The sequence below is a fragment of the Marmota monax genome, unplaced genomic scaffold (assembly GCF_021218885.2).
Source record: "Marmota monax isolate L192 unplaced genomic scaffold, Marmota_monax_Labrador192_F-V1.1 WCK01_AAM20220418_F8-fsc00061, whole genome shotgun sequence".
Classification (NCBI taxonomy): Eukaryota; Metazoa; Chordata; class Mammalia; order Rodentia; family Sciuridae; genus Marmota; species Marmota monax.
In genome coordinates, this window is record NW_026695230.1 from 14,327,029 (window position 1) to 14,351,249 (window position 24,221).

The window sequence follows — 24,221 nt, forward strand, 5'->3', positions numbered from 1 at the left end:
TTAGAGGAGACAGAAGTGATATTGCTTGGTAGAAAAACCAAGTACTGCCAAATAGAAGGATGAAGCTTATGTGACTGTGCTCTGGCCTCAGGAAAGGAGGGACCATATCCTGGAAGGAGATTCACATGAGCCTGAGCAGCCACAGTGTGTACCTTTCTGGAATATCCTATCATTTAATCTTCAAAACCAGTCCTTCAGTGGAGTGTTGTTTTTATCTGATACTTGGGGGAATTTGAGCTCACCGTTGTTTTGAAACTTGTCCAAACTCACATAACTAACAGGTGATGGTCCAGAGGTTAGAACTCCAGAGTCTGACTGTCCCTCCAGGGAATATTCATTGAATTGGTGAACTCAACCCTGTGACCTTTTAGAGAAGAGAGCCTATTCTGTGCTCTTATCTGTGTTCTTGGTATATTAATGCCCTCTGTGGTCACACATTATCTTAGAGCATCAGCTGATACAAAATTTATAGTCATACATTCTACTTTGTTTTTTCTTGAAACTTTTAATTTGAAATCCCCCTGCACCCCCCAATGTGAAAAACAACTATGGTCTCTTCTCAGTCTAACTTGTGGTACATTAGGAAGGTCCTGGTAAGAGCTGAATTTCTAGGGCTCCCTTTGGGAGAGAGTGCAGAGTGGAAGCCAGGATGATACCTTTGCCGTCAGCTGTGCCCAAAGCCACTGCCACTAAGTCCATCCAGCCTGAAGAAAACCCAAGTCCTCCCTTTGTGAGCTGAATTATGCTTGCAGAAGAGGAGAAGACCCAGGACTTCTTCTTTGTGGAGGCAGGCAGCAGACTGACCTATCTTGATTTTTATTTTTCCCCAGAAACTGTGCACATTTTCTCCTGTCATGAACGTGTCCCATTCATGCACTCTATTCTCCTCTCTCTCCTCTGCCATACCCATTGTTCTCTCCTTCAACTGGAGGTGAAGAGAAATCTTCCCAGATCCCTAGTTGGTGCTTCTTTTCACAGTATCTTTTGTCAGCAAAGCACTGGATGAAGGGCCTTTGGCTGGTCGGGCCATAAAGTGCCTCTACTTTGGTTTTGTGCCCTCCTTTTGTAGGGCCAGTTTTTTGAATTCTGAAAAATTCCCTTGAGAGAGCCACTCTGAGCCCTAACAAGTCAGGTTAGAGTGACGCCACTCAGGGTGTGCATGCAGGAGCTGCAGCTCTGACTTCCAGGCCAGAAGAATGCAACTTAGAGTAGGGAAATCTGTGTTTTAAAAAGCCCCAGTTTAAAGAAATTCTGCTCAGGTATTGAAAAGTGGGTGTTCAGTAAGAGAGGGCAACATGAGCACAGTTCTGTTGCCAAAAGCAGGGACAATCAATATGTATAGGGACTGTACATGTTGTCCTTCCACTTTGTGTCTCCTCCCACTTACTTTCCTCCGGGCATTTCTGTGCAGGGTTTCTCTATTCACCGGATGAGCCTGGTCCCAAATGAATGAAAACTGGGGTTTCAGGACATGGTCTTTAGGCATTGACTTAAAGAAAAATCTAGGTAGCAAAAAAACACTTGGGAGCAGAAATAGGTTGTTCAGAGACATCTAATAGGTCATCGATTCTGCTTCCAGAAGATTCAGGGGGAATCTTGACCCCTTTGACAACTGCCAAGTCTGGTGACACCCCAGGGGGCCAGGAAATAAAGGTCAGGGTGGAGGCCGAAGTGAGGCCAAGGAAGGAGTGGATGACCACAGGGCCTGACCGCTTAAGTGGTCTCTTGGGGTCCTGGCAACCGCAAAAGGATAGCGGAGTCAGTTTTCTGGTGGGACCTGCTCCAGAAGCCCCACAGTCAGGGCAGATAAGGGGAACTGAACCTCGAGATCCCCGGAAGCCAGGGATTCCTGCGCAAAAACCAGAGCAAGGGCAAGAGCTGGAATTCCCCTACCAGCAGAATCTGCCGACCTGGGCTGGGGCTGGAGGCGAGCCATCTTCGGAAGCTTGGGTAGGGGCAGCCTGCGCGGGCACGGGTGGAGGCTCAGGCGCGTCCCTGGGGGCGGGAGCTAGGGAGGCCAGCAGGTGGGGCCCGGGGCGAACTCCGCCCCCCCGCGCCTTCCTCGTTGGTCCGCAGCCGCCCAGCCCCGGCCCCTCTACCGAGCCGGAGCGCGATTGGTGGTGGCGCTTGTCGCTCGGAGGGGGCCGGGCCGGTCTGCTCTGCCGCTTTCCCTGCCGCCGCTGCCGCCGCCGCCGTCCTGCTAGCTGCGCGGGCCGGTCGGACCGCCAAGGCAGCCGGAGCTTGGCGATGGGAAGCGGCGCGGCCGCGTACCCAGGCAGTGGCAAAGTTTCCCAGACGTGTGCATCGGGTCGCGCGGCTGCCGGCCACCCGTGACCGTTCTAGAAAGGCTCAGGGATTTTTAATTTGGAAAAAATTCTGTCTCATTTCCTTTGTCAGCTCTCTCCTGGTAGCCAGCGGCGCGAGCTGCAAACTTGGGCACCGCGGCTCCACAGCCATCGGACCCGGTTTTGGAGAACCTCGCGACTCAAGTGCAGCCCCAAGCGTGCTAGGGGGTGTGATCGCTGGGCAGTCCCGGGCGCGCATCAAGGAGGGGCCCCCGGGAGCTCTATATGGAGGTGGGAGTCCAGAATGGTGTGCACCAGGAAGACCAAAACTTTGGTGTCCACTTGCGTGATCCTGAGCGGCATGACCAACATCATATGCCTGCTGTACGTGGGCTGGGTCACCAACTACATCGCCAGCGTGTATGTGCGGGGGCAGGAGCCGGCGCCTGACAAGAAGCTGGAGGAAGACAAAGGGGATACTCTGAAGATTATTGAGCGGCTGGACCACCTGGAGAATGTCATCAAGCAGCACATCCAAGGTACTGGCGCCGCAGGAAACTTGGGCCGCCCACGAGACCCGGGAGTGCCCATACCGCGCTGGGTGTTTGGGGTTAGTGCGCATCAATCCCGCGAGTGCCGGGCTTTGGGGCCGCAGACGCTTGTGGGCTGGGGATCGGGTTCCTGTTAGCTTTTACCCGCGTGCAGGACCCTCAGTATCTGAGACCCTGCGCGCTTTCCCAGGGCACATGTGTGTGTGCGCGGGGCTGCACAAGCGGGTGTGGGCAGCTCACAGTCGATATGGGGGCCCGCTGCGCACGTGTCGAAATGTGCGTGTGACACCAGGCTGGTTGCTCACCGGCTTTCGGGATCGCACACAAGTCCAGCTTGAAATTGTGTGCGTGTGGACGTGTGTGTGTGTGTGTGTGTGTATACAAGAGAGTAGTAGTGCAAAAGAGCTCATTTGGTTACTATAAGGGACTAACAAGGAGATACCGCTTGACTCTAGCTATTGGCATTTAGGACAAGCCCAGGCTAGGAAGATTGCATACCCCCAGCCCCAGCCTCAACGCCAGCCTCCCTATGCTCGGTCCCTCAGCGACTGGGAATACAGGGATGCATCTGTGACTGGGTGGCTAATTAAACCAATAGTGATTCTCACCTCCACTATGGCCCGCTGGTCTAGGACCCTCCCTAGGAGCAGGTGTCAAACCCGGGAAGAAGCGCTGGAGCCTGAGCTCTGTTCACTGCGGTGGTGCCTCCGCCCAGGACAGATAGAACCCGCCCTGGGCTGAGCCTTCCAGGCACCAGGCACAGGCGGATCCCTCAGTAGCTGCACTTCCAGGCCCAGGGAGCGGCTGGGGTGGAGCGGACAGACCTATGCGGGGTAGGACTCCGGACAGACCTATACTGGGTGGGCCAGGAGTCCAAGACTGCTCTGGACCGGTGCACTCCAGGCTGTCGCTCGGAGTCTCAAAGGAGGGTGGGATGCGGGGCATTCTCCTGAGGTAACCCCATAGGATAAGCTGTCAGAAGGAAGGGATGGAGTTCTGGGCACTGGAGCCTCATACACACACACACACACACACACACACACACACTCACACACACAGGTTCCTCATGCTCACACTTGCTTTTTGTCACTTTTTGGCATCTCCTGCTTTCTATTAGGAGAGTGAGCTTCTTAAGGGCAGGGCCAAGCCTAGTTCACCTGTGAACCTGGCAAGCCCACCAACCACTGGGGCCAGCACTGGAGGACCTTGACAATATTGGGTGGAATTGAAGGCTGTCTGCCCCAGGAGCTCTCTTGTTTACACCTGGGTGTCTGGGTTCCAATCCTTGCACCTGCTGCCCTTGCCCGCAGGGTAGGGAACTGTTCTCTCTGAATCTGGTGTGTGCACCTCTGCAAGTGGCCAGAAGGGTTTGTTCCTTTCCAGGGAAGGCTCAGCCAGGTTCAGGTGAGTCTGGAGAGCTGTCCATATCTATTGTGCTTCTTGACTAATCTTAAAAACAAGCTGGTGGCTTTGACAGTTTCCCAGAAGAGGGATCCTTGACAAATTCTTCTTCAGTCCTGCCTCTGCCTCTCAACCTGGCATTGAGTTTGGCAGACAAAATTGTCTCTCTGATGTCTGCCTGTTGCTATTTCTTACTTGTCATCTTCATCCTTTGGGTTTGGCTTGACAATCAGCAAAAGAAATACAGTGTTCGCCACAGGGCTTTTCATAATGTTCTGTGGGAGACATAAGGCCGTATCTTGCTTTGACACTTCCAGTTTTGCCTATAGATTTCAAGAAATTTTCATTCACATATACTGTGAGTGTGTATGTGTGCTCAAAATTATCTTCTTGTGTCATTCTGTCTGGTCAGGGAGTAGGTGAGCAAGGTACCACTTGGGAAACATGGAAGGTAAGTTAGGAGCCTGTGAGCTCAGCACAAAGGGCCCATCATGTTGATGGTGGACCAGGTGGCATGATTTATAAGGCTTCATGGGAAAATGCATGAAATGTTGAAGGTGAGAGGCACCTTCGTGATTTTTTTCCAGGAAACCTTGTAGCTGCATATTGTTTAGAACTTTCAAATTTATTCCTGAAAAAAAAAAAAAAAACTGGGGAGATGGGTAAAAAAGAGACCAGGATCCTTGGAACATGGGTCCAGTTCTCTTATATGTGCGATTTCTCCTCTGAACACTCCTAAATGTCTGTAAATCTTAAGAAAGAAAGGCCAAGGCCACAACTTATAGTGGGGTGGGGCAGGACAGTGACTTGGTAAAGACTAGACATGAGGCAGTGGAGTTCAATGTGTCAATGACTATGGCTCCCTCCATGGTGCCAGAGCTATCCCTAAGTTTGGGATTAGGGAACACAGGTAAGAGGCCCAGAAAGGGGGACTGGTCACATGCAGAGGGAGGTAAAGGACAATGAGATCAGACCCCTGTGCTTGGTAATGGGCCATGCCTGTGTATCCACTGTCAAGTTCCCTCCCATCTGTAAAGCAGTTTGAACAATCCACTTGACATCATGGAACTGAGAGGAGCTAGACAGCACTTACTGTTCTAAGAACTTTGCCTGTGTTGACCTATTGACTCCTCACTTCTAATCAGGTAGATAATATTAACTCTACTTTACAGACATGGAAACCAAGGCATGAAGAGGTTATTTGGTCCAAGGACAGGCCATTTCAATTTAGATGTGGTGTCCCCCAAAGGCTCACGTGTGAGACAATGCAAGAAGGTTTGGAGGAGAAATGATTGGGGCATATCCTTAACCTAATCAGTGAATTAGTCCCTGATGGTATTAACTGAGTGGTAACTGGAGACAAGTGGGGTGATGCTGGAGGAAGTGATTCATTCTGGTTTGGCTATGAGGTATATATGTTGTATCTTGGAAGTGGATTCTTTCTGCTTTCTAATTATGTGAGCTGCTTCCCTCTGCCACACTCTTCCTCCATGATGTCCTGCCTCACCTTGAGTCCTGAGGAATGGAGCTAGCTACTTATGTACTGAGACCTGTGAAACCGTGAGCCTCTAACCCAAATAAACTTTTCCTCCTAAAATTATTCTGGTCAGATCTTTTAGTTACAACAGCAAAAAAGCTGAGTAAAACAGGGTCTTTGTTCTTTTTTTTTCTTTTTCTTTTTTTAATATATAAAGAAAATACATTTATTTTGACTCTGGGTTCTGGAGACTGGGAAAATGCCAGCATCTGCTGCTCTGTTTTTCTGAGTCTGTATTCTGAGTATGTAAACCATACACTATACTGTCCCCTACATGGACCATAGCATCACAGGGAAACCGCACTCTCCAGGAATCAGTGACAATGGCGGAAGTGGATGTCAGAGTAAGGAACCTCAAGGGTAATAGAGGGACAACTGGAGTCAGTAGTTTTTCTGGGTGGAGATGCTTACCTTAGATAAGCTCAGGAAACTGTGGGCTGTGTTTTATTTCCTGATGAGGGGCAGAGGTTACATGCACTTAACTAATGCTTGTTGACCACCCAGAGCAGTCCTGGAAATTCTACAGAGAGCAGGTGCTGGATGGCTGAGTGGATAAATGAAATTGGTACCCAGTGTTGATGGCCAGTGCACCAATTAGTCATTAATAAAAGTGGTGCCATTCTCCAAAGGATATATTTTGCTTTGGAGTCTTGCTCAGGCTCCTCTCCTCTTTGGAAGGAAAGTTGTCCTGGAAGCTGCAAATGTCACAGAACATTCTGCAGGATGTTCGATAGAACTTGCAATTAGAAGAGGCTTTGGAGCGTCACCCTAGAGATCTGTTCTAGTCATGACTGAAAAGTTTATTTTCCTCTTGGGGATTGCAGTGATATTTCATTTTAATTTGTTTTCTGATTGAATGATTTAATTAGACGGTGTTTGGGAATCTCTCGGGAATGCAAATTATATTTTTGAGTTTTTTTTTTAACAAAGTAAATGTTAATTGAGCTAGTGAGTAACTTCAGATTTTAAAACAATGATTCTGAGAGTTTGGAAACACAAAATAAGTATTAGAACAGGTTAAATCTTGGGACCTTGAGATAGTGAGGTAGATGAAGGAGAGATTTTGCTAAAGGAAGACTTAGTGTTGTAGAACTTAGGGAAATGAAGTGTTGATTTGCTTCTTATTTTGGAAGTCCAGGAGAAACAAAAATGGCTTTCTCCTTTTCTTGGTTAGTACCTTTCTGAATCTGTAAAAGAATGTATCAATATTTAAGAAAATATTTAAAAATGTATATAATTGTCCATGATTCACTCTAGTTTAATAATTATTTTGCAAATTTTGAGTTTTTCTTCTAGCTTTGTCTATTTGCTTTCCTATTTTAAAATGAAGATGAAATCATGATTTAAACGTCATTTTATATTCTTTTTTTTTCACTTCACATTTGGTAGAAGCATTTTTCTATATTTGCTACATAGTTTATTGGTTCAGTATCTCTCTTGGGGGTCTAATGTGTGCCAGGCATTGTGCAGGGGGAATGATTGGGGATAATAATGTCTAGATGTCTCTTATCTGTGTCATGGTGGACTTTTTCCCTAAAGATAATAGAAAGAATTGTTCTTATTCATCCTGTTTGGAGTTTAAGTTAATCCATTAATTGAAATATTGGGTCCAAGAGCGAAATCAAACAAAATATTACAAATATGGAGTAACTGCTTCTAATGTTATTCAAAATGTGCATCCATTGGCCAGTCTTCTCATGTCAGGCCAAAGTTTTGTCTTTGGGGTGAGTCTGACAATATGCTCCTCTCCCCTTCATTGCACAAACCACTCCTTTGGTGTCTGTTTACAGAAACTCATTTCTATTCTGTTTTAAATTTCACTGGGAACTGAAAGGTACTTAGGAAGCCATCTCCGTCTGTTTTGTAGTCTCAAATTTTTATAACTTTTGTCTGATCTTCTGCAATGATTTTGCTGATATGTAATTTGTCTGCTATGTTTAAGTGACTATCTTGTATAAAGTCTTTCTAAAGCATTACATTTTTCTTAGAAACAACCACTCCTGTCTTTTTAGCGGTCATATTTCATTGGTTTACATAATATGTAAGTCAATCATGCAGTTTCGGCAACAAGTGCAAATAGTATAAACACACTTGGGAACAATCCCGCTGGACAGCTGGAAAGCATACAGCTTGACAGGAGGAGATGTGAGCAGGGATGCTAGAGGAAAGCCCATGTGCATGGACAAAGGCAAAGGCATTCTGGAGTTTATTTTACAGAGGAAGTGGAAAGCATGTTTCATTTGTAGGGTTGAGTAGAGGGTCTTTCAAGAGAACCTATAAAATATATATATATATATATATATATATATTTTAATTTTGAGCTGGCATCTTGCTAAGCTGAGGCTGGCTTCAGTGATCCTCCTGTCTCAGCCTCCTGAGTCTCTGGGATTATAGGTATGTACCCCAACACCAGGCCTTATGCTTTATTTTTAATAATTACAGAGTATTCCATCATTGACATGCTATTATTTATTCAATGACTTCTTCTATCATGGGATATTTGTTTTGCTATTATAGTTAAAACAAAAATGAATACCTTCACTTCCTTTTTAATTTTTTTTTTAAGAATGCATTTCCAGAAGTGGGATTGTTGCTGACAAAATAAACATTTTTATGAAAGGTTGCTTTTCAAAAGGAAAACCTTTTTACACAGCCACCAACAATGTACCGTTGTACCAGTGTCATGGAGTCTGGCCAGCACTGGGTGTTATCATTCAGCGTTTTTCTGGGCAAATGGAATCACTGTCAAATGCTCTGGCCCTTTGACTTGTACTCCTTTGATCACTATAGAACTTGATTTTACTCCACATCCTGATGTTTGTTTTCATTTTATGGGAACCATTTTCTCTTGGATTATCTGTGTTTGTGGTTTGTGTATTTTACATGTGTGTTTAATTTGTAGATTTCTTAAATAAATTAATTAATGAAAATATACATGATACCTGTATTATATATTATATACATAAGTCTTGTTTTAAATAGATGACTTAGGTCAGTGGTTTTCACACTGTGTCCTCAGGAGCTCCAAATTTCTAGAAGATTTGATCTGGGTTTGGAAAGCAAGAGGGCAAGAGGAGTCTCCTAGACCCCTCATGGTCTGCTTTCCTCCCCTCCAACCAATACACTTTCTCTTTCATCAGTTTTATATTTGATATTCTGTAAAATATTTCCTTTTTTCAAAAGGATCAGCTTCTCCTCCTCCTCCTCCTCCTCCTCCTCCTCCTTCTTCTTCTTCTTCTTTTAAAAAGGTTGAGAATCACTGTTTGGGGAGAAGAGACCAGACTTTTACATTTTTGTGAAAGACGTTGGTAGCATAAAGAATTAAGGAGAGTAAACAAATCTGAAAGGAAATTGAATTCCTGGGTGGTGTTCTTATAATGTCTATTTACCCTTTTGAATACCGTGATTAATAATGTATTACATTATATGACTAATTTCTAAATCCATTATCTCACTTCACTGAGTCAAGATCATCCCAACAATGGGAGAAATGGGTTATTAACTGCACTTTGTTTCCTGAAAGTTTATTAGGCATATTAATGTACATCAGGTCCATAACAGCAGGTTGTTCACCACGATTACAAGCTATATATGGTTCCCAGAATCAGAAAATGTCCTAGGCATGGTTGCTCTTCTGCCCCCTGTAGCTTTCGGAAGTTGCCTACAATTGGCTGGTGTCCTCATCTGCTCCTTGATGTGGCAGCTTTTGGAAAAAGGAAATATAACGTTTTCTGAGTGCTTGGAGTTGATTGAAGGAAAGGGCATCATTTCAAGAGTAAATCTGTTTGTCCGCTGACATGAACTATTGCACACAAGATTATATTAGTAACAGTGATCAGCATTTTGAAAGAGTTCAATAGTGGAGTTTAGGGTTGAGCCTAATGACCTTTGCTATTATCCCGGGACCACATCTTCACAGGACAGAAAAACCTTGCCAAAGAATACACTTTTCCCCATGGCCAAAGAATTTTCATTTTTAGCCAGAAATGTGTAGGCTGTAAAATAAATGAATTCCACATTCTTTCCCACTCACTTGACATAAATTGTTATTTGCCCTTGATAAGTAGGTTGGTGTAGAATCTCAAGGAGAATTCAGAATGAAAAATGTTGGAAAGCCACAGTCTGGTTTTCTGGGCTGGCCTTGAAGGTCAACTTCAGCCACTTGGGTCAGGTGGGTCTGATTTTTCTGAAGATGTTTAGGGATTCAGAGCCACATACAAGGTTACAGGAGCGTCTTCATTGCCATCCTGTAGGATTTGTGACCTCGCTTAACTCAGGAAGCTGAATGGCCTATGGCTTTGCTGTGGGGATTGAGAGTCTCTTTAGGCTCGTTGTCCCTTTTCATTGCTTGATTTCCATCCAGGAGCCAGAGACGAACCCTCTGTCCCATGTAGAAGCATGCTGGAGGGCCATCCAACCGGAGTGATGCTGCACAGAAGGTTCTTTGGGGAAACAGCCGATTGAGTATGATGATGAATGTAATGCAAAGGGAGCACAGTGCGCTCTGGGGGAGAGAGGCTTATGCATGAACCTAGAAGCCCTCAGTGTTGGATGGATGCTGAAGTGGGGAGTAAGAGGTGAAGTGGCTGAGGTCTAATCCAAGGTCTAATCCAAACCCAGTGAATGGTGGGCTGTGCTTTGCATGCTACCCTCCAATGCCTTTGGAAGGGTGGGTGGGTGGGGGGGTTCTGACTTGAGTTTGGCAGGGATATGGTTTTTCAATGGCTTCTACAGTGGTTACCTTATCAAATCCCACTTTGCCTTTGGGGTGGAGTCAGCTCCATTGTGCAAGGCAATGTTTGACTGTGCGTAGGAATCCTCAGTGTTTCCCCTTCCTCCCACACATGGCTTCTCATGCAGGCTGTGCACCCCAGGGCAGGACCAGGATGAACGCACCCCACATGTTGTATCCATTGTCACTGTGTCCCTGTCTTTCTCACCCAGGAAAGCAGATTAGTATGCAAGGCAATGTGACAACCTTGAAATCTCTTTAATTTATAAAGTTAAAGTTAATCATTCATAAGCGTTGGTACTTAAATTATTGTTAATAACAAATTACCTCATAACTGTTCCAAAGCATGGTGTGTTGTGGCAGTAATTGGGAACAACTGCTGTTCCGGAATCTTCTCTGTGGGTCTGTCTATGTCCCACAACTCTGCTGAGTGTAGTCAACTGAAACTATAAGCAGAGGGATTCCTGGTTATATGAATGCTAATGTTTTGGCAGGTTTTATTCTATTTTTTTTTGGCTATGAAATTAGGGATTAAAATGTATTTCTAGACAGATCATTGCAGGGGGGTATGCAGTTCTGAGATGTAGTTCTCTTTCACCTCCTGACATTCAATTTCAGAAGAAGAAGCTGCCCTAATGATGTTAGTTGAAACACCTAGGTATTCAGTTCCATGGAGATATTGGGAGATTCTTGTATGAAGCCACTGCTAGGATGCTATCGGAGATGATGGGCGTAATTAACTGGGCTGCGTTCTACTGTCCTTTAAGAGCTTACAAAAGCATAGGGCTTTGGAAGATCCAGAGAAGTGCCATGTGCACCCTTCACCTTGGGACAGGTGAGAACAGTGAAAAGCAATGCCTGGACAGGAGGCAGGGGGCCCACTCTTGGGCACAAGTGCGTTCATTCTACCAGTGTCCTGAGTTTCTGTGTCAGGGTGGGGCACCCTGATTTAAGATTCTCAGGTGCTGTATCTTAGCCATCTCGGGAGGTGCACTGGACTCACCAGCTTCTGACCTGTCCAGGCATCTCTATCCTCTGGGAATTCAGAGTGAAAGGCCCTTGAGATCCAACAGGAGCCGGAAGGTAATTCAGGGACCCTCACAAGACAGGATTTGAAGCTTGCATTCCTAAGTGTTGTGCTGATGGCATCTGGGGATGCAGGAAAATAGGAGAAAAATTGTTTAGGCCAATGAATGTGAGAGCAGGAAAGCTAAGAGAGGGTTACAGTGACAAAGGAGGATTCTAGATCAATCTTTGATTCATTTAATGAGTAATAGGCATGTAAGTGGTTGCAGGTTGACTGTATGGGGAAGGGAGGAAGCAAACCCTCCTGTGTCAGAGCCTGGGCCAGGGCTGTCCAGCATCATTGCTTTATTACATTGTTGATTTTAATGGACACCAATGGATTGCTTTTCATCTTTACAACCTGACAGGTCTGTTTTTGGAGGTGAGAAAATTAAGACTTAGACCATGTGGTTTGGATGTGGCCTCTCCCAAAGCTTCATTTGCTGGAAGCTTGGTCCCCAGTGTGGTGGGCTTGAGGTGGTGGCATTTTTAATAGGTGGTGCCTAGTGGGAGGTGATCATGTTATTGAGAGCAATGCCCTTGGAGGGGATTAATGTAGTTCTCTTAGGACCCCAGTTAGTTCCTGAGAAAGCAATTGTTATAAAAAGAGCAAACTTGGCTCCTGAATCTCTCTTGCTTCCTGTCTTGTCACATGACTGCTTTTTCTGCCTTACACATTCTCCCATTGTGATGCTTCCCACCATGTTGTGATGTAGCCAGAAGGTCCTCACCATTTAACTATAGGCTGAACTTGGGGGCTGGCTGGTCTTGGACTTTCAGCCTCCAAAACTATGAGCTAAATAAGGCTTTTTTTCTTTATACTTTATCTAGCCTCAGGTGTTTTGTGATAGCAACAGAACAAACTGATATAGAGAATTTGTCCAAGGTTACAGGGCTGATGGTTGATGGAGCCAGGAAGCTGTCTACAAAATCTATGTTCTCTACAGAGTAGAAAAGAAGACAAACAGTTTAAATGGAGAGGATTTGGAGGTCATTTTATTGAAGATTTTGTTTGAGTGTAAGCTTGGAGGCCTCTGGTCAAGCGGGAGACTGCTGAGAGAAGGAGCCAGGCAGGGAGCCTCATTTGTCTTTGAGTCTGCAAGGAATCCTGAGGTTAGGGTAGGCAGAGGGCAAGGGCTTTCTCTGAAGGGATGAGTGAGGTGCCACCATAGAGGTCACAGACAGCCTTTCTCTTTGATCACTGTGGATCACCATGGGCCCCTGGGAATTTGTCCCTGTAGGGAAAGCAGAGAGTTTCAGCGGCAGCCAGAGCTCATTCAAGTTCCACTTGTGACTTTCTCGCACCTGTGGTGTACCTGGCCTGGTGCTGAGTGCTTTCCTGTGCCCAGGCAGTCTTGTGTCTTCTGCAGTGACCAGGTTGTCCTGGTTTGCCCCAGATTTCCCCTGTTATCAAACGGAAAGTTCTGAGACCAAGGAAGGCCCTCAGCCCTGGGCAGACCTGGATGGTGGGCACCCTCATGTCCTCACAGTGAGCCCCAGGGTAGAAATAGTCCTTGGACCACACCAGTGTCTTCTCTCACCACCCTTGACTGCTGACCTTGCAGAAGAGGTGTGAGAAGATGTGAGGGTCCCAGCAGCCCCTGCCCCCTTCTCCCTGCCCACAATGGCTGACTCCTCTCTCCTTTGTTATTCCTTCTGCCTTGGCACACTCTGTTTTTAGCTGTCTGGGCCTCTCAGGATTTGGAAGGGAAGAAACAATTGCTGTAAAGGAAAGCACTAATAAAGTGGTTTGGGCACAAAACCTCAGCAGCTGTTTATTTGCCCCAAACAGTAGGAGTCCGTATTAATAACCTTTTGAGTTATATGCTGGGAAGTTAAAAGTAAGCAAAAATCTTACTGGTGACTCGCAAATGGGACTTTATTCCTTTATTGAGCTAATCTCTCTTCCTGTTTATGCTGGTGACATTTTCTATTATCTGTGTGGAAGATCCGCTTTGATCTTCCTTGCAGATTTAGTTAGCCGTGCCTTAGCCGTGCCTTGGTGAGTGTCCCAAGGCAGAGGAGTTTTCTGGTTTCCTTTCATTGCAGTTATAATGCTTGGTGTTTATGTGGTTCCTGCCTCAAAGGATTTCAACAAGTGGGACAGCCTTTGTCTAATTAATCATCACATTTCCCTGACGGGAGCGAAGGAGCCACGGAGGAAGGGGAGGGGGCCGCGGAGGCTGGGGCCTGCCTGTCGGTTCAGGGGTTTGGAGGAGTTGTCTTGACAGTCTAGTGTCTTGCACTTCCAAATCTCGTTTTAATAATAAACTGATCCTCTGATTTGCTTTAGTTTCTAGAAGAGTGCATGAAGGAAAGTAGAACCTGCCGGAATTATAAAATAGATCCCCCAACTCTATAATGGGGCCAGGCTTGTTTTTTTTCCCCTTTTCTTTTTTTTTTTTTTTTTTTTAATTTTTTATTGTGGGTTGTTCAAAACATTACAAATTTCTTGACATATCATATTCCACACTTTGATTCTAGTGGGTTATGAACTCCCACCTTCACCCCATACACAGATTGCAGAATCACATCAGTTACACATCCATTGATTTACAAATTGCCATACTAGTGTCTGTTGTGCTCAGCTGCCTTTCCCATTATCCACCCTCCCCCCTCCCCACCTCTCCCCTCCCCTCCCCTCCTCTCTCTCTACCCCCTCCACTGTATAACCCTGAGGGTCTCCTTCCATTACCGTGCAATTTACCTTCTCTCTCCCTTTCCCTCCCACCTCTCATCCCTGTTAAATGTTAATCTTCTTCTCCTGTTCTTCGTCCCTACTCTGTTCTTAGTTACTTTCCTTATATCAAAGAAGACATTTGGCATTTGTTTTTTAGGGATTGGCTAGCTTCACTTAGCATAATCTGCTCTAATGCCATCCATTTCCCTGTAAATTCTATGATTTTGTCATTTTTTAATGCAGAGTAATACTCCATTGTGTATAAATGCCACATTTTTTTTATCCATTCGTCTATTGAAGGGCATCTAGGTTGGTTCCACAGTCTTGCTATTGTGAACTGTGCTGCTATGAACATCGATGTAGCAGTGTCCCTGTAGCATGCTCTTTTTAGGTCTTTAGGGAATAGACCAAGAAGGGGAATAGCTGGGTCAAATGGTGGCTCCATTCCCAGCTTTCCAAGAAATCTCCATACTGCTTTCCAAATTGGCTGCACCAATCTGCAGTCCCACCAGCAATGTACAAGTGTACCCTTTTCCCCACATCCTCGCCAGCACTTGTTGTTGTTTGACTTCCTAATGGCTGCCAATCTTACTGGAGTGAGATGGTATCTTAGGGTGGTTTTGATTTGCATTTCTCTGACAGCTAGAGATGTTGAGCATTTTTTCATGTACTTGTTGATTGACTGTATGTCCTCCTCTGTGAAGTGTCTGTTCAGGTCCTTGGCCCATTTGTTGATTGGGTTGTTTGTTCTCTTATTGTCTAATTTTTTGAGTTCTTTGTATACTCTGGATATTAGGGCTCTATCTGAAGTGTGAGGAGTAAAGATTTGTTCCCAGGATGTAGGCTCCCTATTTACCTCTCTTATTGTTTCTTTTGCTGAGAAAAAACTTCTTAGTTTGAGTAAGTCCCATTTGTTGATTCTAGTTATTAACTTTTGTGCTATGGGTGTCCTATTGAGGAATTTGGAGCCCGACCCCACCGACTGTAGATCGTAGCCAACTTTTTCTTCTATCAGACGGCGCGTCTCTGATTTGATATCAAGTTCCTTGATCCATTTTGAATTCACTTTTGTGCATGGCGAGAGAAAGGGATTCAGTTTCATTTTGTTGCATATGGATTTCCAGTTTTCCCAGCACCATTTGTTGAAGATGCTATCCTTCCTCCATTGCATGCTTTTAGCCCCTTTATCAAATATAAGATAGTTGTAGTTTTGTGGATTGGTTTCTGTGTCCTCTATTCTGTACCATTGGTCCACACGCCTGTTTTGGTACCAGTACCATGCTGTTTTTGTTACTATTGCTCTGTAGTATAGTTTGAAGTCTGGTATCGCTATACCGCCTGATTCACACTTCTTGCTTAGCATTGTTTTTGCTATTCTGGGTCTTTTATTTTTCCATATGAATTTCATGATTGCTTTCTCTATTTCTACAAGAAATGCCATTGGGATTTTGATTGGCATTGCATTAAACCTATAGAGAACTTTTGGTAATATCGCCATTTTGATGATGTTAGTTCTGCCTATCCATGAACAGGGTATATTTTTCCATCTTCTAAGATCTTCTTCTATTTCTCTCTTTAGGGTTCTGTAGTTTTCATTGTATAAGTCTTTCACCTCTTTTGTTAGGTTGATTCCCAAGTATTTTATTTTTTTTGAAGATATTTTGAATGGAGTGGTTGTCCTCATTTCCATTTCAGAGGATTTGTCGCTGATATACAGGAATGCCTTTGATTTATGCGTGTTGATTTTAAATCCTGCTACTTTGCTGAATTCATTTATTAGCTCTAATAGTTTCTTTGTAGAGCCTTTTGGGTCTGCTAGATATAGAATCATATCATCTGCAAATGATGATAATTTAATTTCTTCTTTTCCTATTTTTATGCCTTTAATTTCTTTCGTCTGTCTAATTGCTCTGGCCAGTGTTTCGAGAACTATGTTGAAGAGAAGTGGAGAGAGAGGGCATCCCTGTCTTGTTCCAGATTTTAGAGGGAATGCCTTCAGTTTTTCTCCGTTCAGAATAATGCTAGCCTGAGGCTTAGCATAGATTGCTTTTACAATATTGAGGTATGTTCCTGTTATCCCTAGTTTTTCTAGAGTTTTGAACATAAAGGGATGCTGTACTTTGTCAAATGCTTTTTCGGCATCTATCGAGATGATCATATGGTTCTTATTTTTAAGTCTATTGATGTGGTGAATAACATTTATTGATTTCCGTATATTGAACCAGCCTTGCATCCCAGGGATGAATCCTACTTGATCATGGTGTACAATTTTTTTTATATGTTTTTGTATCCGATTCGCCAGAATTTTATTGAGGATTTTTGCATCTAGGTTCATTAGAGATATTGGTCTGTAGTTTTCTTTCTTTGAAGTGTCTTTGTCTGGTTTAGGTATCAGGGTGATGTTGGCCTCATAGAATGAATTTGGAAGTTCTCCCTCCTTTTCTATTTCCTGAAGTAGCTTGAAAAGTATTGGTATTAGTTCTTCTTTAAAGGTTTTGTAAAATTCTGCTGTATACCCATCGGGACCTGGGCTTTTCTTAGTTGGTAGTCTTTTGATGGTTTCTTCTATCTCCTCAATTGATATTGGTCTGTTTAGGTTTTCTATATCCTCCTGACTCAATCTGGGCAGATCATATGACTTAAGAAATTTATCTATGCCTTCACTATCTTCTAATTTATTGGAGTATAAGGATTCAAAATAGTTTTTGATTATCTTCTGTATTTCTGAAGTGTCTGTTGTGATATTGCCTTTTTCATCCCGTATGCTAGTAATTTGAGTTCTCTCTCTTCTTCTCTTCACTAGCATCGCTAAGGGTCTGTCGATTTTGTTTATTTTTTCAAAGAACCAACTTTTAGTTTTGTCAATTTTTTCAATTGTTTCTTTTGTTTCGATTTCATTAATTTCAGCTCTGATTTTAATTATTTCTTGCCTTCTACTTCTTTTGCTGTTGTTTTGCTCTTCTTTTTCAAGGATTTTGAGATGAAGTATGAGATCATTTATTTGTTGGTTTTTTCTTTTTTTAAGGAATGAACTCCAAGCAATGAATTTTCCTCTTAGAACTGCTTTCAATGTGTCCCATAGATTCCGATATGTTGTGTCTGTGTTTTCATTTATCTCTAAGAATTTTTTAATTTCCTCCTTGATGTCTTCTATAACCCATTGATCATTCAGTAACCTATTGTTCATTCTCCAATTGATGTATGCTTTTTCCTTCCTTCTTTTATCGTTGATTTTCAGTTTCATTCCATTATGATCAGATAAGATGCATGGTAATATCTCTACTCCTTTATATTGTCTAAGAGTTGCCCTGTGACATAATATATGATCTATTTTTGAGAAGGATCCATGTGCTGCTGAGAAAAAAGTGTAACTGCTTGATGTTGGGTGGTATACTCTATATATGTCAATTAGGTCTAGGTTATTAATAGTGTTATTGAGTTCTATAGTTTCCTTATTCAACTTTTGTTTGGAAGATCTGTCCAGTGGCGAGAGAGGTGTGTTGAAGTCTCCCATGATTATGGTGTGGTGGTCTATTAGACTCTTGAACTTGAGAAGAGTTTGTTTGACGAACATAGCTGCACCATTGTTTGGGGCATAAATATTTATGATTGTTATGTCTTGTTGGTGTATGGTTCCCTTAAGCAGTATGTAGTGTCCCTCTTTATCTCTTTTGATTAACTTTGGCTTGAAATCTATTTTATTTGATATGAGTATGGACACGCCTGCTTGTTTCCGAAGTCCATATGAGTGATATGATTTTTCCCAACCTTTCACCTTCAGCCTATGTATGTCTTTTCCTATCAAATGCGTCTCCTGTAGGCAGCATATTGTTGGGTCTTGTTTTGTGATCCATTCTACTAGCCTGTGTCTCTTAATTGGTGAGTTTAAGCCATTAACATTTAGGGTTATTATTGAGATATGGGTTGTTCTTCCAGCCATATTTGTTTATTTCTGTTACTAAACATTGTTTGTTTTCCTCTTTGATTGTTTCCCCCCCCCCTTTACTGTCCTACCTCCCACTGTTGGTTTTCATTGTTATTTTCCATTTCCTCTTCCTGTAATACTTTGGCTAGGATGTTTTGAAGAGATGGTTTTCTAGCTGCGAATTCTTTTAACTTTTGTTTATCGTGGAAGGTTTTAATTTCATTCTCCATCCTGAAGCTTAATTTCGCTGGATACACAATTCTTGGTTGGAACCCATTATCTTTCAGTGTTTGAAATATGTTATTCCAGGATCTTCTAGCTTTCAGAGTCTGTGTTGAAAGATCAGCTGTTATCCTGATTGGCTTGCCCCTAAATGTAATCTGCTTCCTTTCTCTTGTAGCTTTTAAAATTCTCTCCTTATTCTGTATGTTGGGCATCTTCATTATAATGTGTCTAGGTGTGGATCTCTTATGATTTTGCACATTCGGCGTCCTGTAGGCTTCTAGGATTTGGGATTCTGTCTCATTCTTCAAGTCTGGGAAGTTTTCTTGTATTATTTCATTGAATAGACTGCTCATTCCTTTGGTTTGGAGCTCTGTACCTTCCTGTATCCCAATGACTCTTAAGTTTGGTCTCTTAATGTTATCCCATATTTCTTGGATGTTCTGCTCATGGTTTCTTAACAGTCTTGCTGAGCTGTCTATGTTCTTTTCCAGTTGAAATACTTTGTCTTCATTGTCTGATGTTCTATCTTCTAAGTGTTCTACTCTGTTGGTAGTATTCTCCATTGAGTTTTTAAGTTGGTTTATTGCTTCCTGCATTTCTAGGATTTCTGATTGCTTGTTTTTTATAACCTCTATCTCCCTGTATAGTTGATCCTTTGCTTCCTGGATTTGTTTGCGTAATTCGTTGTCGAAGTGATCTTTCATTGTCTGATTTTGCTGTTTAATGTCTTCCTTGATACTCCAGATCATCTGAAGCATGTATATCCTGAATTCTTTATCTGACATTCCATCTGCTGCAGCTGTTACCTCTTCTAAAGTTGCGTTGACCTGCATTGCTTGTGGTCCTTTCTTTCCTTGTCTTTTCATACTGCTTGCGTATCTTTCCTGCAGGTGCGGGCGGCGGCTCTGCTCTCTCCTTATTCCAATTGGGGTGTGGTGGCTACCACGCCGGCAGGTCACTGGGCCTGTTCTGGGAGCTGGTGGCGGCTCTGTTCTGCCCCTACTCCAATTGGGGTGACGTGTCTGTCGTACCAGCAGGCCACTGGGCCTGTCCTGCTGGTCGGTCGCAGATCTGCCCACCTTTCGGGCACGAGTGGAGGCTCTGCTTTGCCCCTACTCCAATTGGGGTGTCGTGACTACCCCGCCTGCAGGATGCTGGGTCTGTTCCTGGCAAGGGAGGCGACTCTGCTCTGTCACTACTCCAATTAGGGTGGTGTTTGTACCCCGCCGGCAGGCTCCTGGGCCTGATCCGCCGGTCTGTTGTAGGTCTGCCTACCTTGAAGGCGCGGGCGGCGGATCTGCCCTGCCCCTCCTACCACGCCTGCGGACCCCTGGGCCTGATCTGCAGGTTGATCACTGGTCTGCTCACCCTGCGGGCATGGGTGGCGGTTCCGCTCCACCCCCACTCCAATTGGGGTCACGTGACCACCACACCGGCAGGGCCTGATCCGGGCGTGGGATAAGGATCTGCTCTGCCCCTACTCGAGTTGAGGTGACGTGTGTACCACACTGGCAGGCCACTGGGCCTGACCCGCCAGGCTGTCACAGGTCTGTTTACCTTGCAAGCGCGAAGGGCGGCTCTGCCCTGCCCCTCCTACCACGCCCATGTACTACTCGGTCGTGGGTCTGCCCACCTGGCGGGTGTGGGTGGCGGCTCCGCTCCGCCCCCTCTCCAATTGGGGTCACGCGGTCACCACGCTGGCGAGCCGCTGGGCCTGCTCCGGGGGCTGGCGGCGGCCCGGCTCCTTCCCTCTGGCTCGAGGACAAATTGAGGAGACTCGGGTGACTGAGCCTCACCCCCCTTACCAGGAGACCAACTGCTTATGTCACCGCTGGTATTGATGAAGATCTCTCCTCCACCGCTTTCTGCTGACATCAGATCTCTGCCATGTTGGTATCCTATGCGAATGGCAGCATTTCGTTCCCCTTGCCAGGCAACCCAAGCAATGGGTGAGTCCTGACCTGCCCTCAGCAGGACCCGGACCGAGACACAGTTTCCGCGGGCTCCTAGCCCCGGTCCAGGGAAGTTCCGGGAGCCGGAACTCGGCCGCTCCGTGCTCGGTGTAAGCTCCTATAAGTGTAGGCTCCAAGAAGCAGCCCCCGCGGGCTCAGTTCCGGGAGCCGGAATTCGGCCGCTTAGTGTTTGGTGTATGCTCTGATAGTAGCAGGGTCCAAGAAGCAGCCTCCGCGGGCTCCGCAGCCCTGAGCCAGGGCGGTTCCGGGACGGTTCCGGGAGCCGGAACTCGGCCGCTCTGTGCTCGGTGTAAGCTCCTATAAGTGTAAGCTCCAAGAAGCAGTCCCCGCGGGCTCAGTTCCGGGAGCTGGAATTCGGCTTCTTGGTGTTTCGTGTTTGCTCTGATATTAGCAGGGTCCAAGAAGCAGCCTCCGCAGGCTCCGCAGCCCGGAGCCAGGGCGGTTCCGGGACGGTTCCGGGAGCGGGGACTCGGCCGCCCCGCGCTCCGTGTTCACTCCGATAAGATCAGATTTTAAGAAGCCCCCAGGCGCTGAACCCTAGCAATCTGTCTGCAAGCCGCAGGCGAATTGCAGCCTGAAATTACCTGTTCTATGGCTGAATGAGCTGCGGTCAGTCAAAAACAGGTGTGGTGACGTCAGTTTACCAACATGGTGGCTGCTGGCCTCCTCTGTGGTCTGACCGGTGTGGAGAACCGAGATGGACCGCTTCCTTCCCCGTCTCGAACCCAGAATTCAGCCCTGAGTGCGGTGCTTGCGCGTCTGGCAGAAACTGCAGCGCTGTAACCCTGCGTCTCTATCCCAGCGCGCCTTGCAGACTCTAGCCGCGGGGCGATTTGCTGAATAAGCAGTGTTACCCTCCGTGCGACAAACCTCTCGCGTTTGAGTCCCCGTAGCCGATCCTCATGCGATGGAAATCCTTCCTCCAGGTTCCGGCGCACCCCACTATTGCTGGAAATACCTAACAAGATATCCTTTAGCCGTCCTGACTTGTCATACTCCCACACAGTGAAGCAGCACACGGGGGTAATGCACTCCCCTCGCCGCCATCTTCCCTCCCCCCATTCTCCCCTTTTCTTTTCTAATTCAATAGAACCTGGGGATTTATATTCGTAGGGGAATCCAATGAAAAACGGATAGGAGAGACTTTTATCAGGGTCTGTTGGAAAAAGGAACCAGTGGGGAAGGGCTGCAGAAATAGGTCTGAACTCATCTGGAGAAGAGATGGGAAGAGGAGGGGGATTGGTATCTGTGGGGGCATCTATGGTGTGCTGTTTTACAAGTGCCCATGGAAATGCCTTCAGTGCTTTACATTGGAATCTCGGAAGCCAACTGTGGAATGGTTTCATTGTCCCATTTTACAGATGTGGAATTCAGGGCTCAGGGATTGTAATTAACTTGTCCAAGATTAAGCACCTAGTAAGAGACAAGACCTCGTTACTTCTATTCAGTCCCTTAGCAAGAGGCTAACTAGGCGCTCTTATTTCTGCCCCAGTGATAGTCATAAAGATAATACAGGCTCATTCTTTCTCTAAGCAGGAAAGTTGCAGGTGAGAATGGGAGGGGGACTCTTGAGAGCAGCGAGGCCCTGAGCTGGGTTACCAAGTGATGGTTGTGGCAGGCTCCTTCCCTGGGGAGGCAGGGGTTGCCTTGCCAGAAGCCCACCTGGACCCAGCCCCCTAGGGTCTGAAGGAGACTCCAGGTGTGGTTGTTTGCAGCCAGCAGGACTGCTTTGCCAGGTGAGGATTTATTGTGAACAAGAGGGTCTCCCACTCAATCAGACCACAGCTTCATTTTGGGGGGTTCTCTATGCTCAGGTCATGTGGTCATGCAGGAACCATGAGAGGTACCCAGAGGAAACAGGAGACAGGTCCAGGCCTGTAGGAACTTCCCATTTAATCCAGGGAATAGAATATTTGAAGCTAACACAGGAGATCCACCTCAAGGCTGGTGTTGTCTACTGGGGTTTGGGAATGGGAGGAAATGAATGCCCGTGGGTGGTGGGGAGAATGCAGATGCACCCACAATTCCTGTTCTCCTCTGCTTTGGCTGGAACCCCTGCCTTCTTTGAGTCACATGAGAGGGTTTTCCCCTCCCTTCATTCGACAAGCATTTATTGAGCACCTAGCAAGTGGTCAGGATATTTCAGTGGAACAAAGGCATAAATAGGAAGGGGTTTTAAGGTGGCCAGGAGCTGTCCCATAGGCAAACACTTAAGGAAAGTGAGGTGTGACCCAAGAACATGTCTGGGGGACAAGTACCAGGTGGGGGAAGAGAACAGTCGATGCAAAGACCCTGGAGCAGGGATGAGCCTGATATGAATGGGCAGCAGTGGGGTGGCCAGAGTGATGATGGGAGAAGGGGGTGGAGTTGAGGCCAGAGAGGGGCTGCTGGGAGCGGGTTGTGCAGCCTCAAGGGCCTTTATAGAAGGAATGCTCTGGAAAGATTGGGGAGCCACTGGAGGGGCTCAACAGAGAGGTACCTTTTATTTATGTGCTGAGGATTGAACCCAGTGCCTCCCACTTGCTAAGCAAGTGCTCTACACTAAGCTCCAGTCCCAGCCCCAGGAGAGGCAGTTTTAAAGGTGTTAATCCAGGCTGACCTGAGGCTGCTTCCTGATTGTGAGCCCACCTCTGGTGGGCTTGGCACTGTACAGGATATAAGTGACATGATCCTTTCCTTTCAAGTGCACGTAATTGGGCTGAGAGGACAAAACAAGAATTGCTTAAGGATCTTTTGCAGCTAACTAATGAGAGTTAAAATGGAATTCTGGAAGAGAAAGTTGTCAGAGCAGACTTCATGGAAGAATTGGAACTTATGACGCATCTCTGAAGAATGAGGAGGATTTAGAGGAGTGGAGCGGGAGAGATTTGGAGAGGGCTATCTCAGTTATTAAACAAAACCAACAGTTACCTTGAAGAAGAAAACCTGAGCCTTCTCTAGCGCAGGTAAAGAGCACGCAGGCGGTGATGAGAATCAGTGCTGCCTTGACAGGGCCGGTGACCTTGGGCAAGTCTCTAACTACAGAAATAGGACAGCCACCCCTTAGCCATTGTATGCACTAATCAAATCCCTTTCCTTTGTTTCCACACACTCTTCTTCCTAAATCCTCCATAGAAAATAGTCAGGAATATACTTTCTTGCAACACCTAAAATATCAGATTTGAGCTCCATTTTAGTGCAGTTAGCTAGAACTTCCCTGGTTCAATCAAGCCTGAGCTGGCCCTAAGTTAGATTTGAGGCAGCCCCAACTAAAGCTCATGAAGCCTCAGCTGAGCTGAGTAGGAAGATAGCCCAGGGTATCTCAGCATGACCTGCTGCTACTCTGGGGTCCCAATGCAGAAGCCCCAGGGACCAGCCTTTGTTAGTGGAGAATGTTTTTGTTTTGTAAAACCCACTTAGTGTTGCTGCAGGCTGCAGGTGATGTCCAGAATGTGCTGTGCTGGTTGAAATTCTGGCTGGAAGGCTCCTTCCCGCCTCCATGGTGGAGGGAGAGTCTTCTTAGGAGAAACTTGTCTTCTTGCATCTCGACCTCTACTCTGAATTGCAGCCACATCAGCCCATCTTCCTGCCAGGGTGGATTTGATTTAACTCAAAGCAGTGTGACTTATAATTTCAATAGCAGACAGGCAGGTGTGATTTAAGATGATTGTCAGGAAGATTCAATTTAATCTTTTCTTTCTTCCTCCTCTACAAAATGTGCATGTTGTTGTGTGATATAATTTTACTATGCATTCTTTACAGTTCAGAGGTAGGTGTAGTTTTATATCAAGAAGATGCACTGCATTTTTTTTTAAATACTTAAAGTTCTGCTACAGAGAATCCTTTGTAGCAGCAAAAAATAAAAGGG

The 24,221-nt window shown here is 45.6% G+C and overlaps 1 protein-coding gene across 1 annotated transcript in view; it reads left to right on the top strand.

Moving 5' to 3' along the window:
- The first annotated feature begins 2,175 nt into the window (after positions 1–2,175).
- Galnt18 (polypeptide N-acetylgalactosaminyltransferase 18) overlaps positions 2,176–24,221 on the top strand; it is a 339,876-nt gene continuing 317,830 nt past the window's right edge. The window contains exon 1 of the mRNA XM_046438133.2: positions 2,176–2,824. Coding sequence (XP_046294089.1) covers positions 2,590–2,824 — 235 coding nt within the window. The 5' untranslated portion in view covers positions 2,176–2,589. The remainder of the gene's footprint in view (positions 2,825–24,221) is intronic.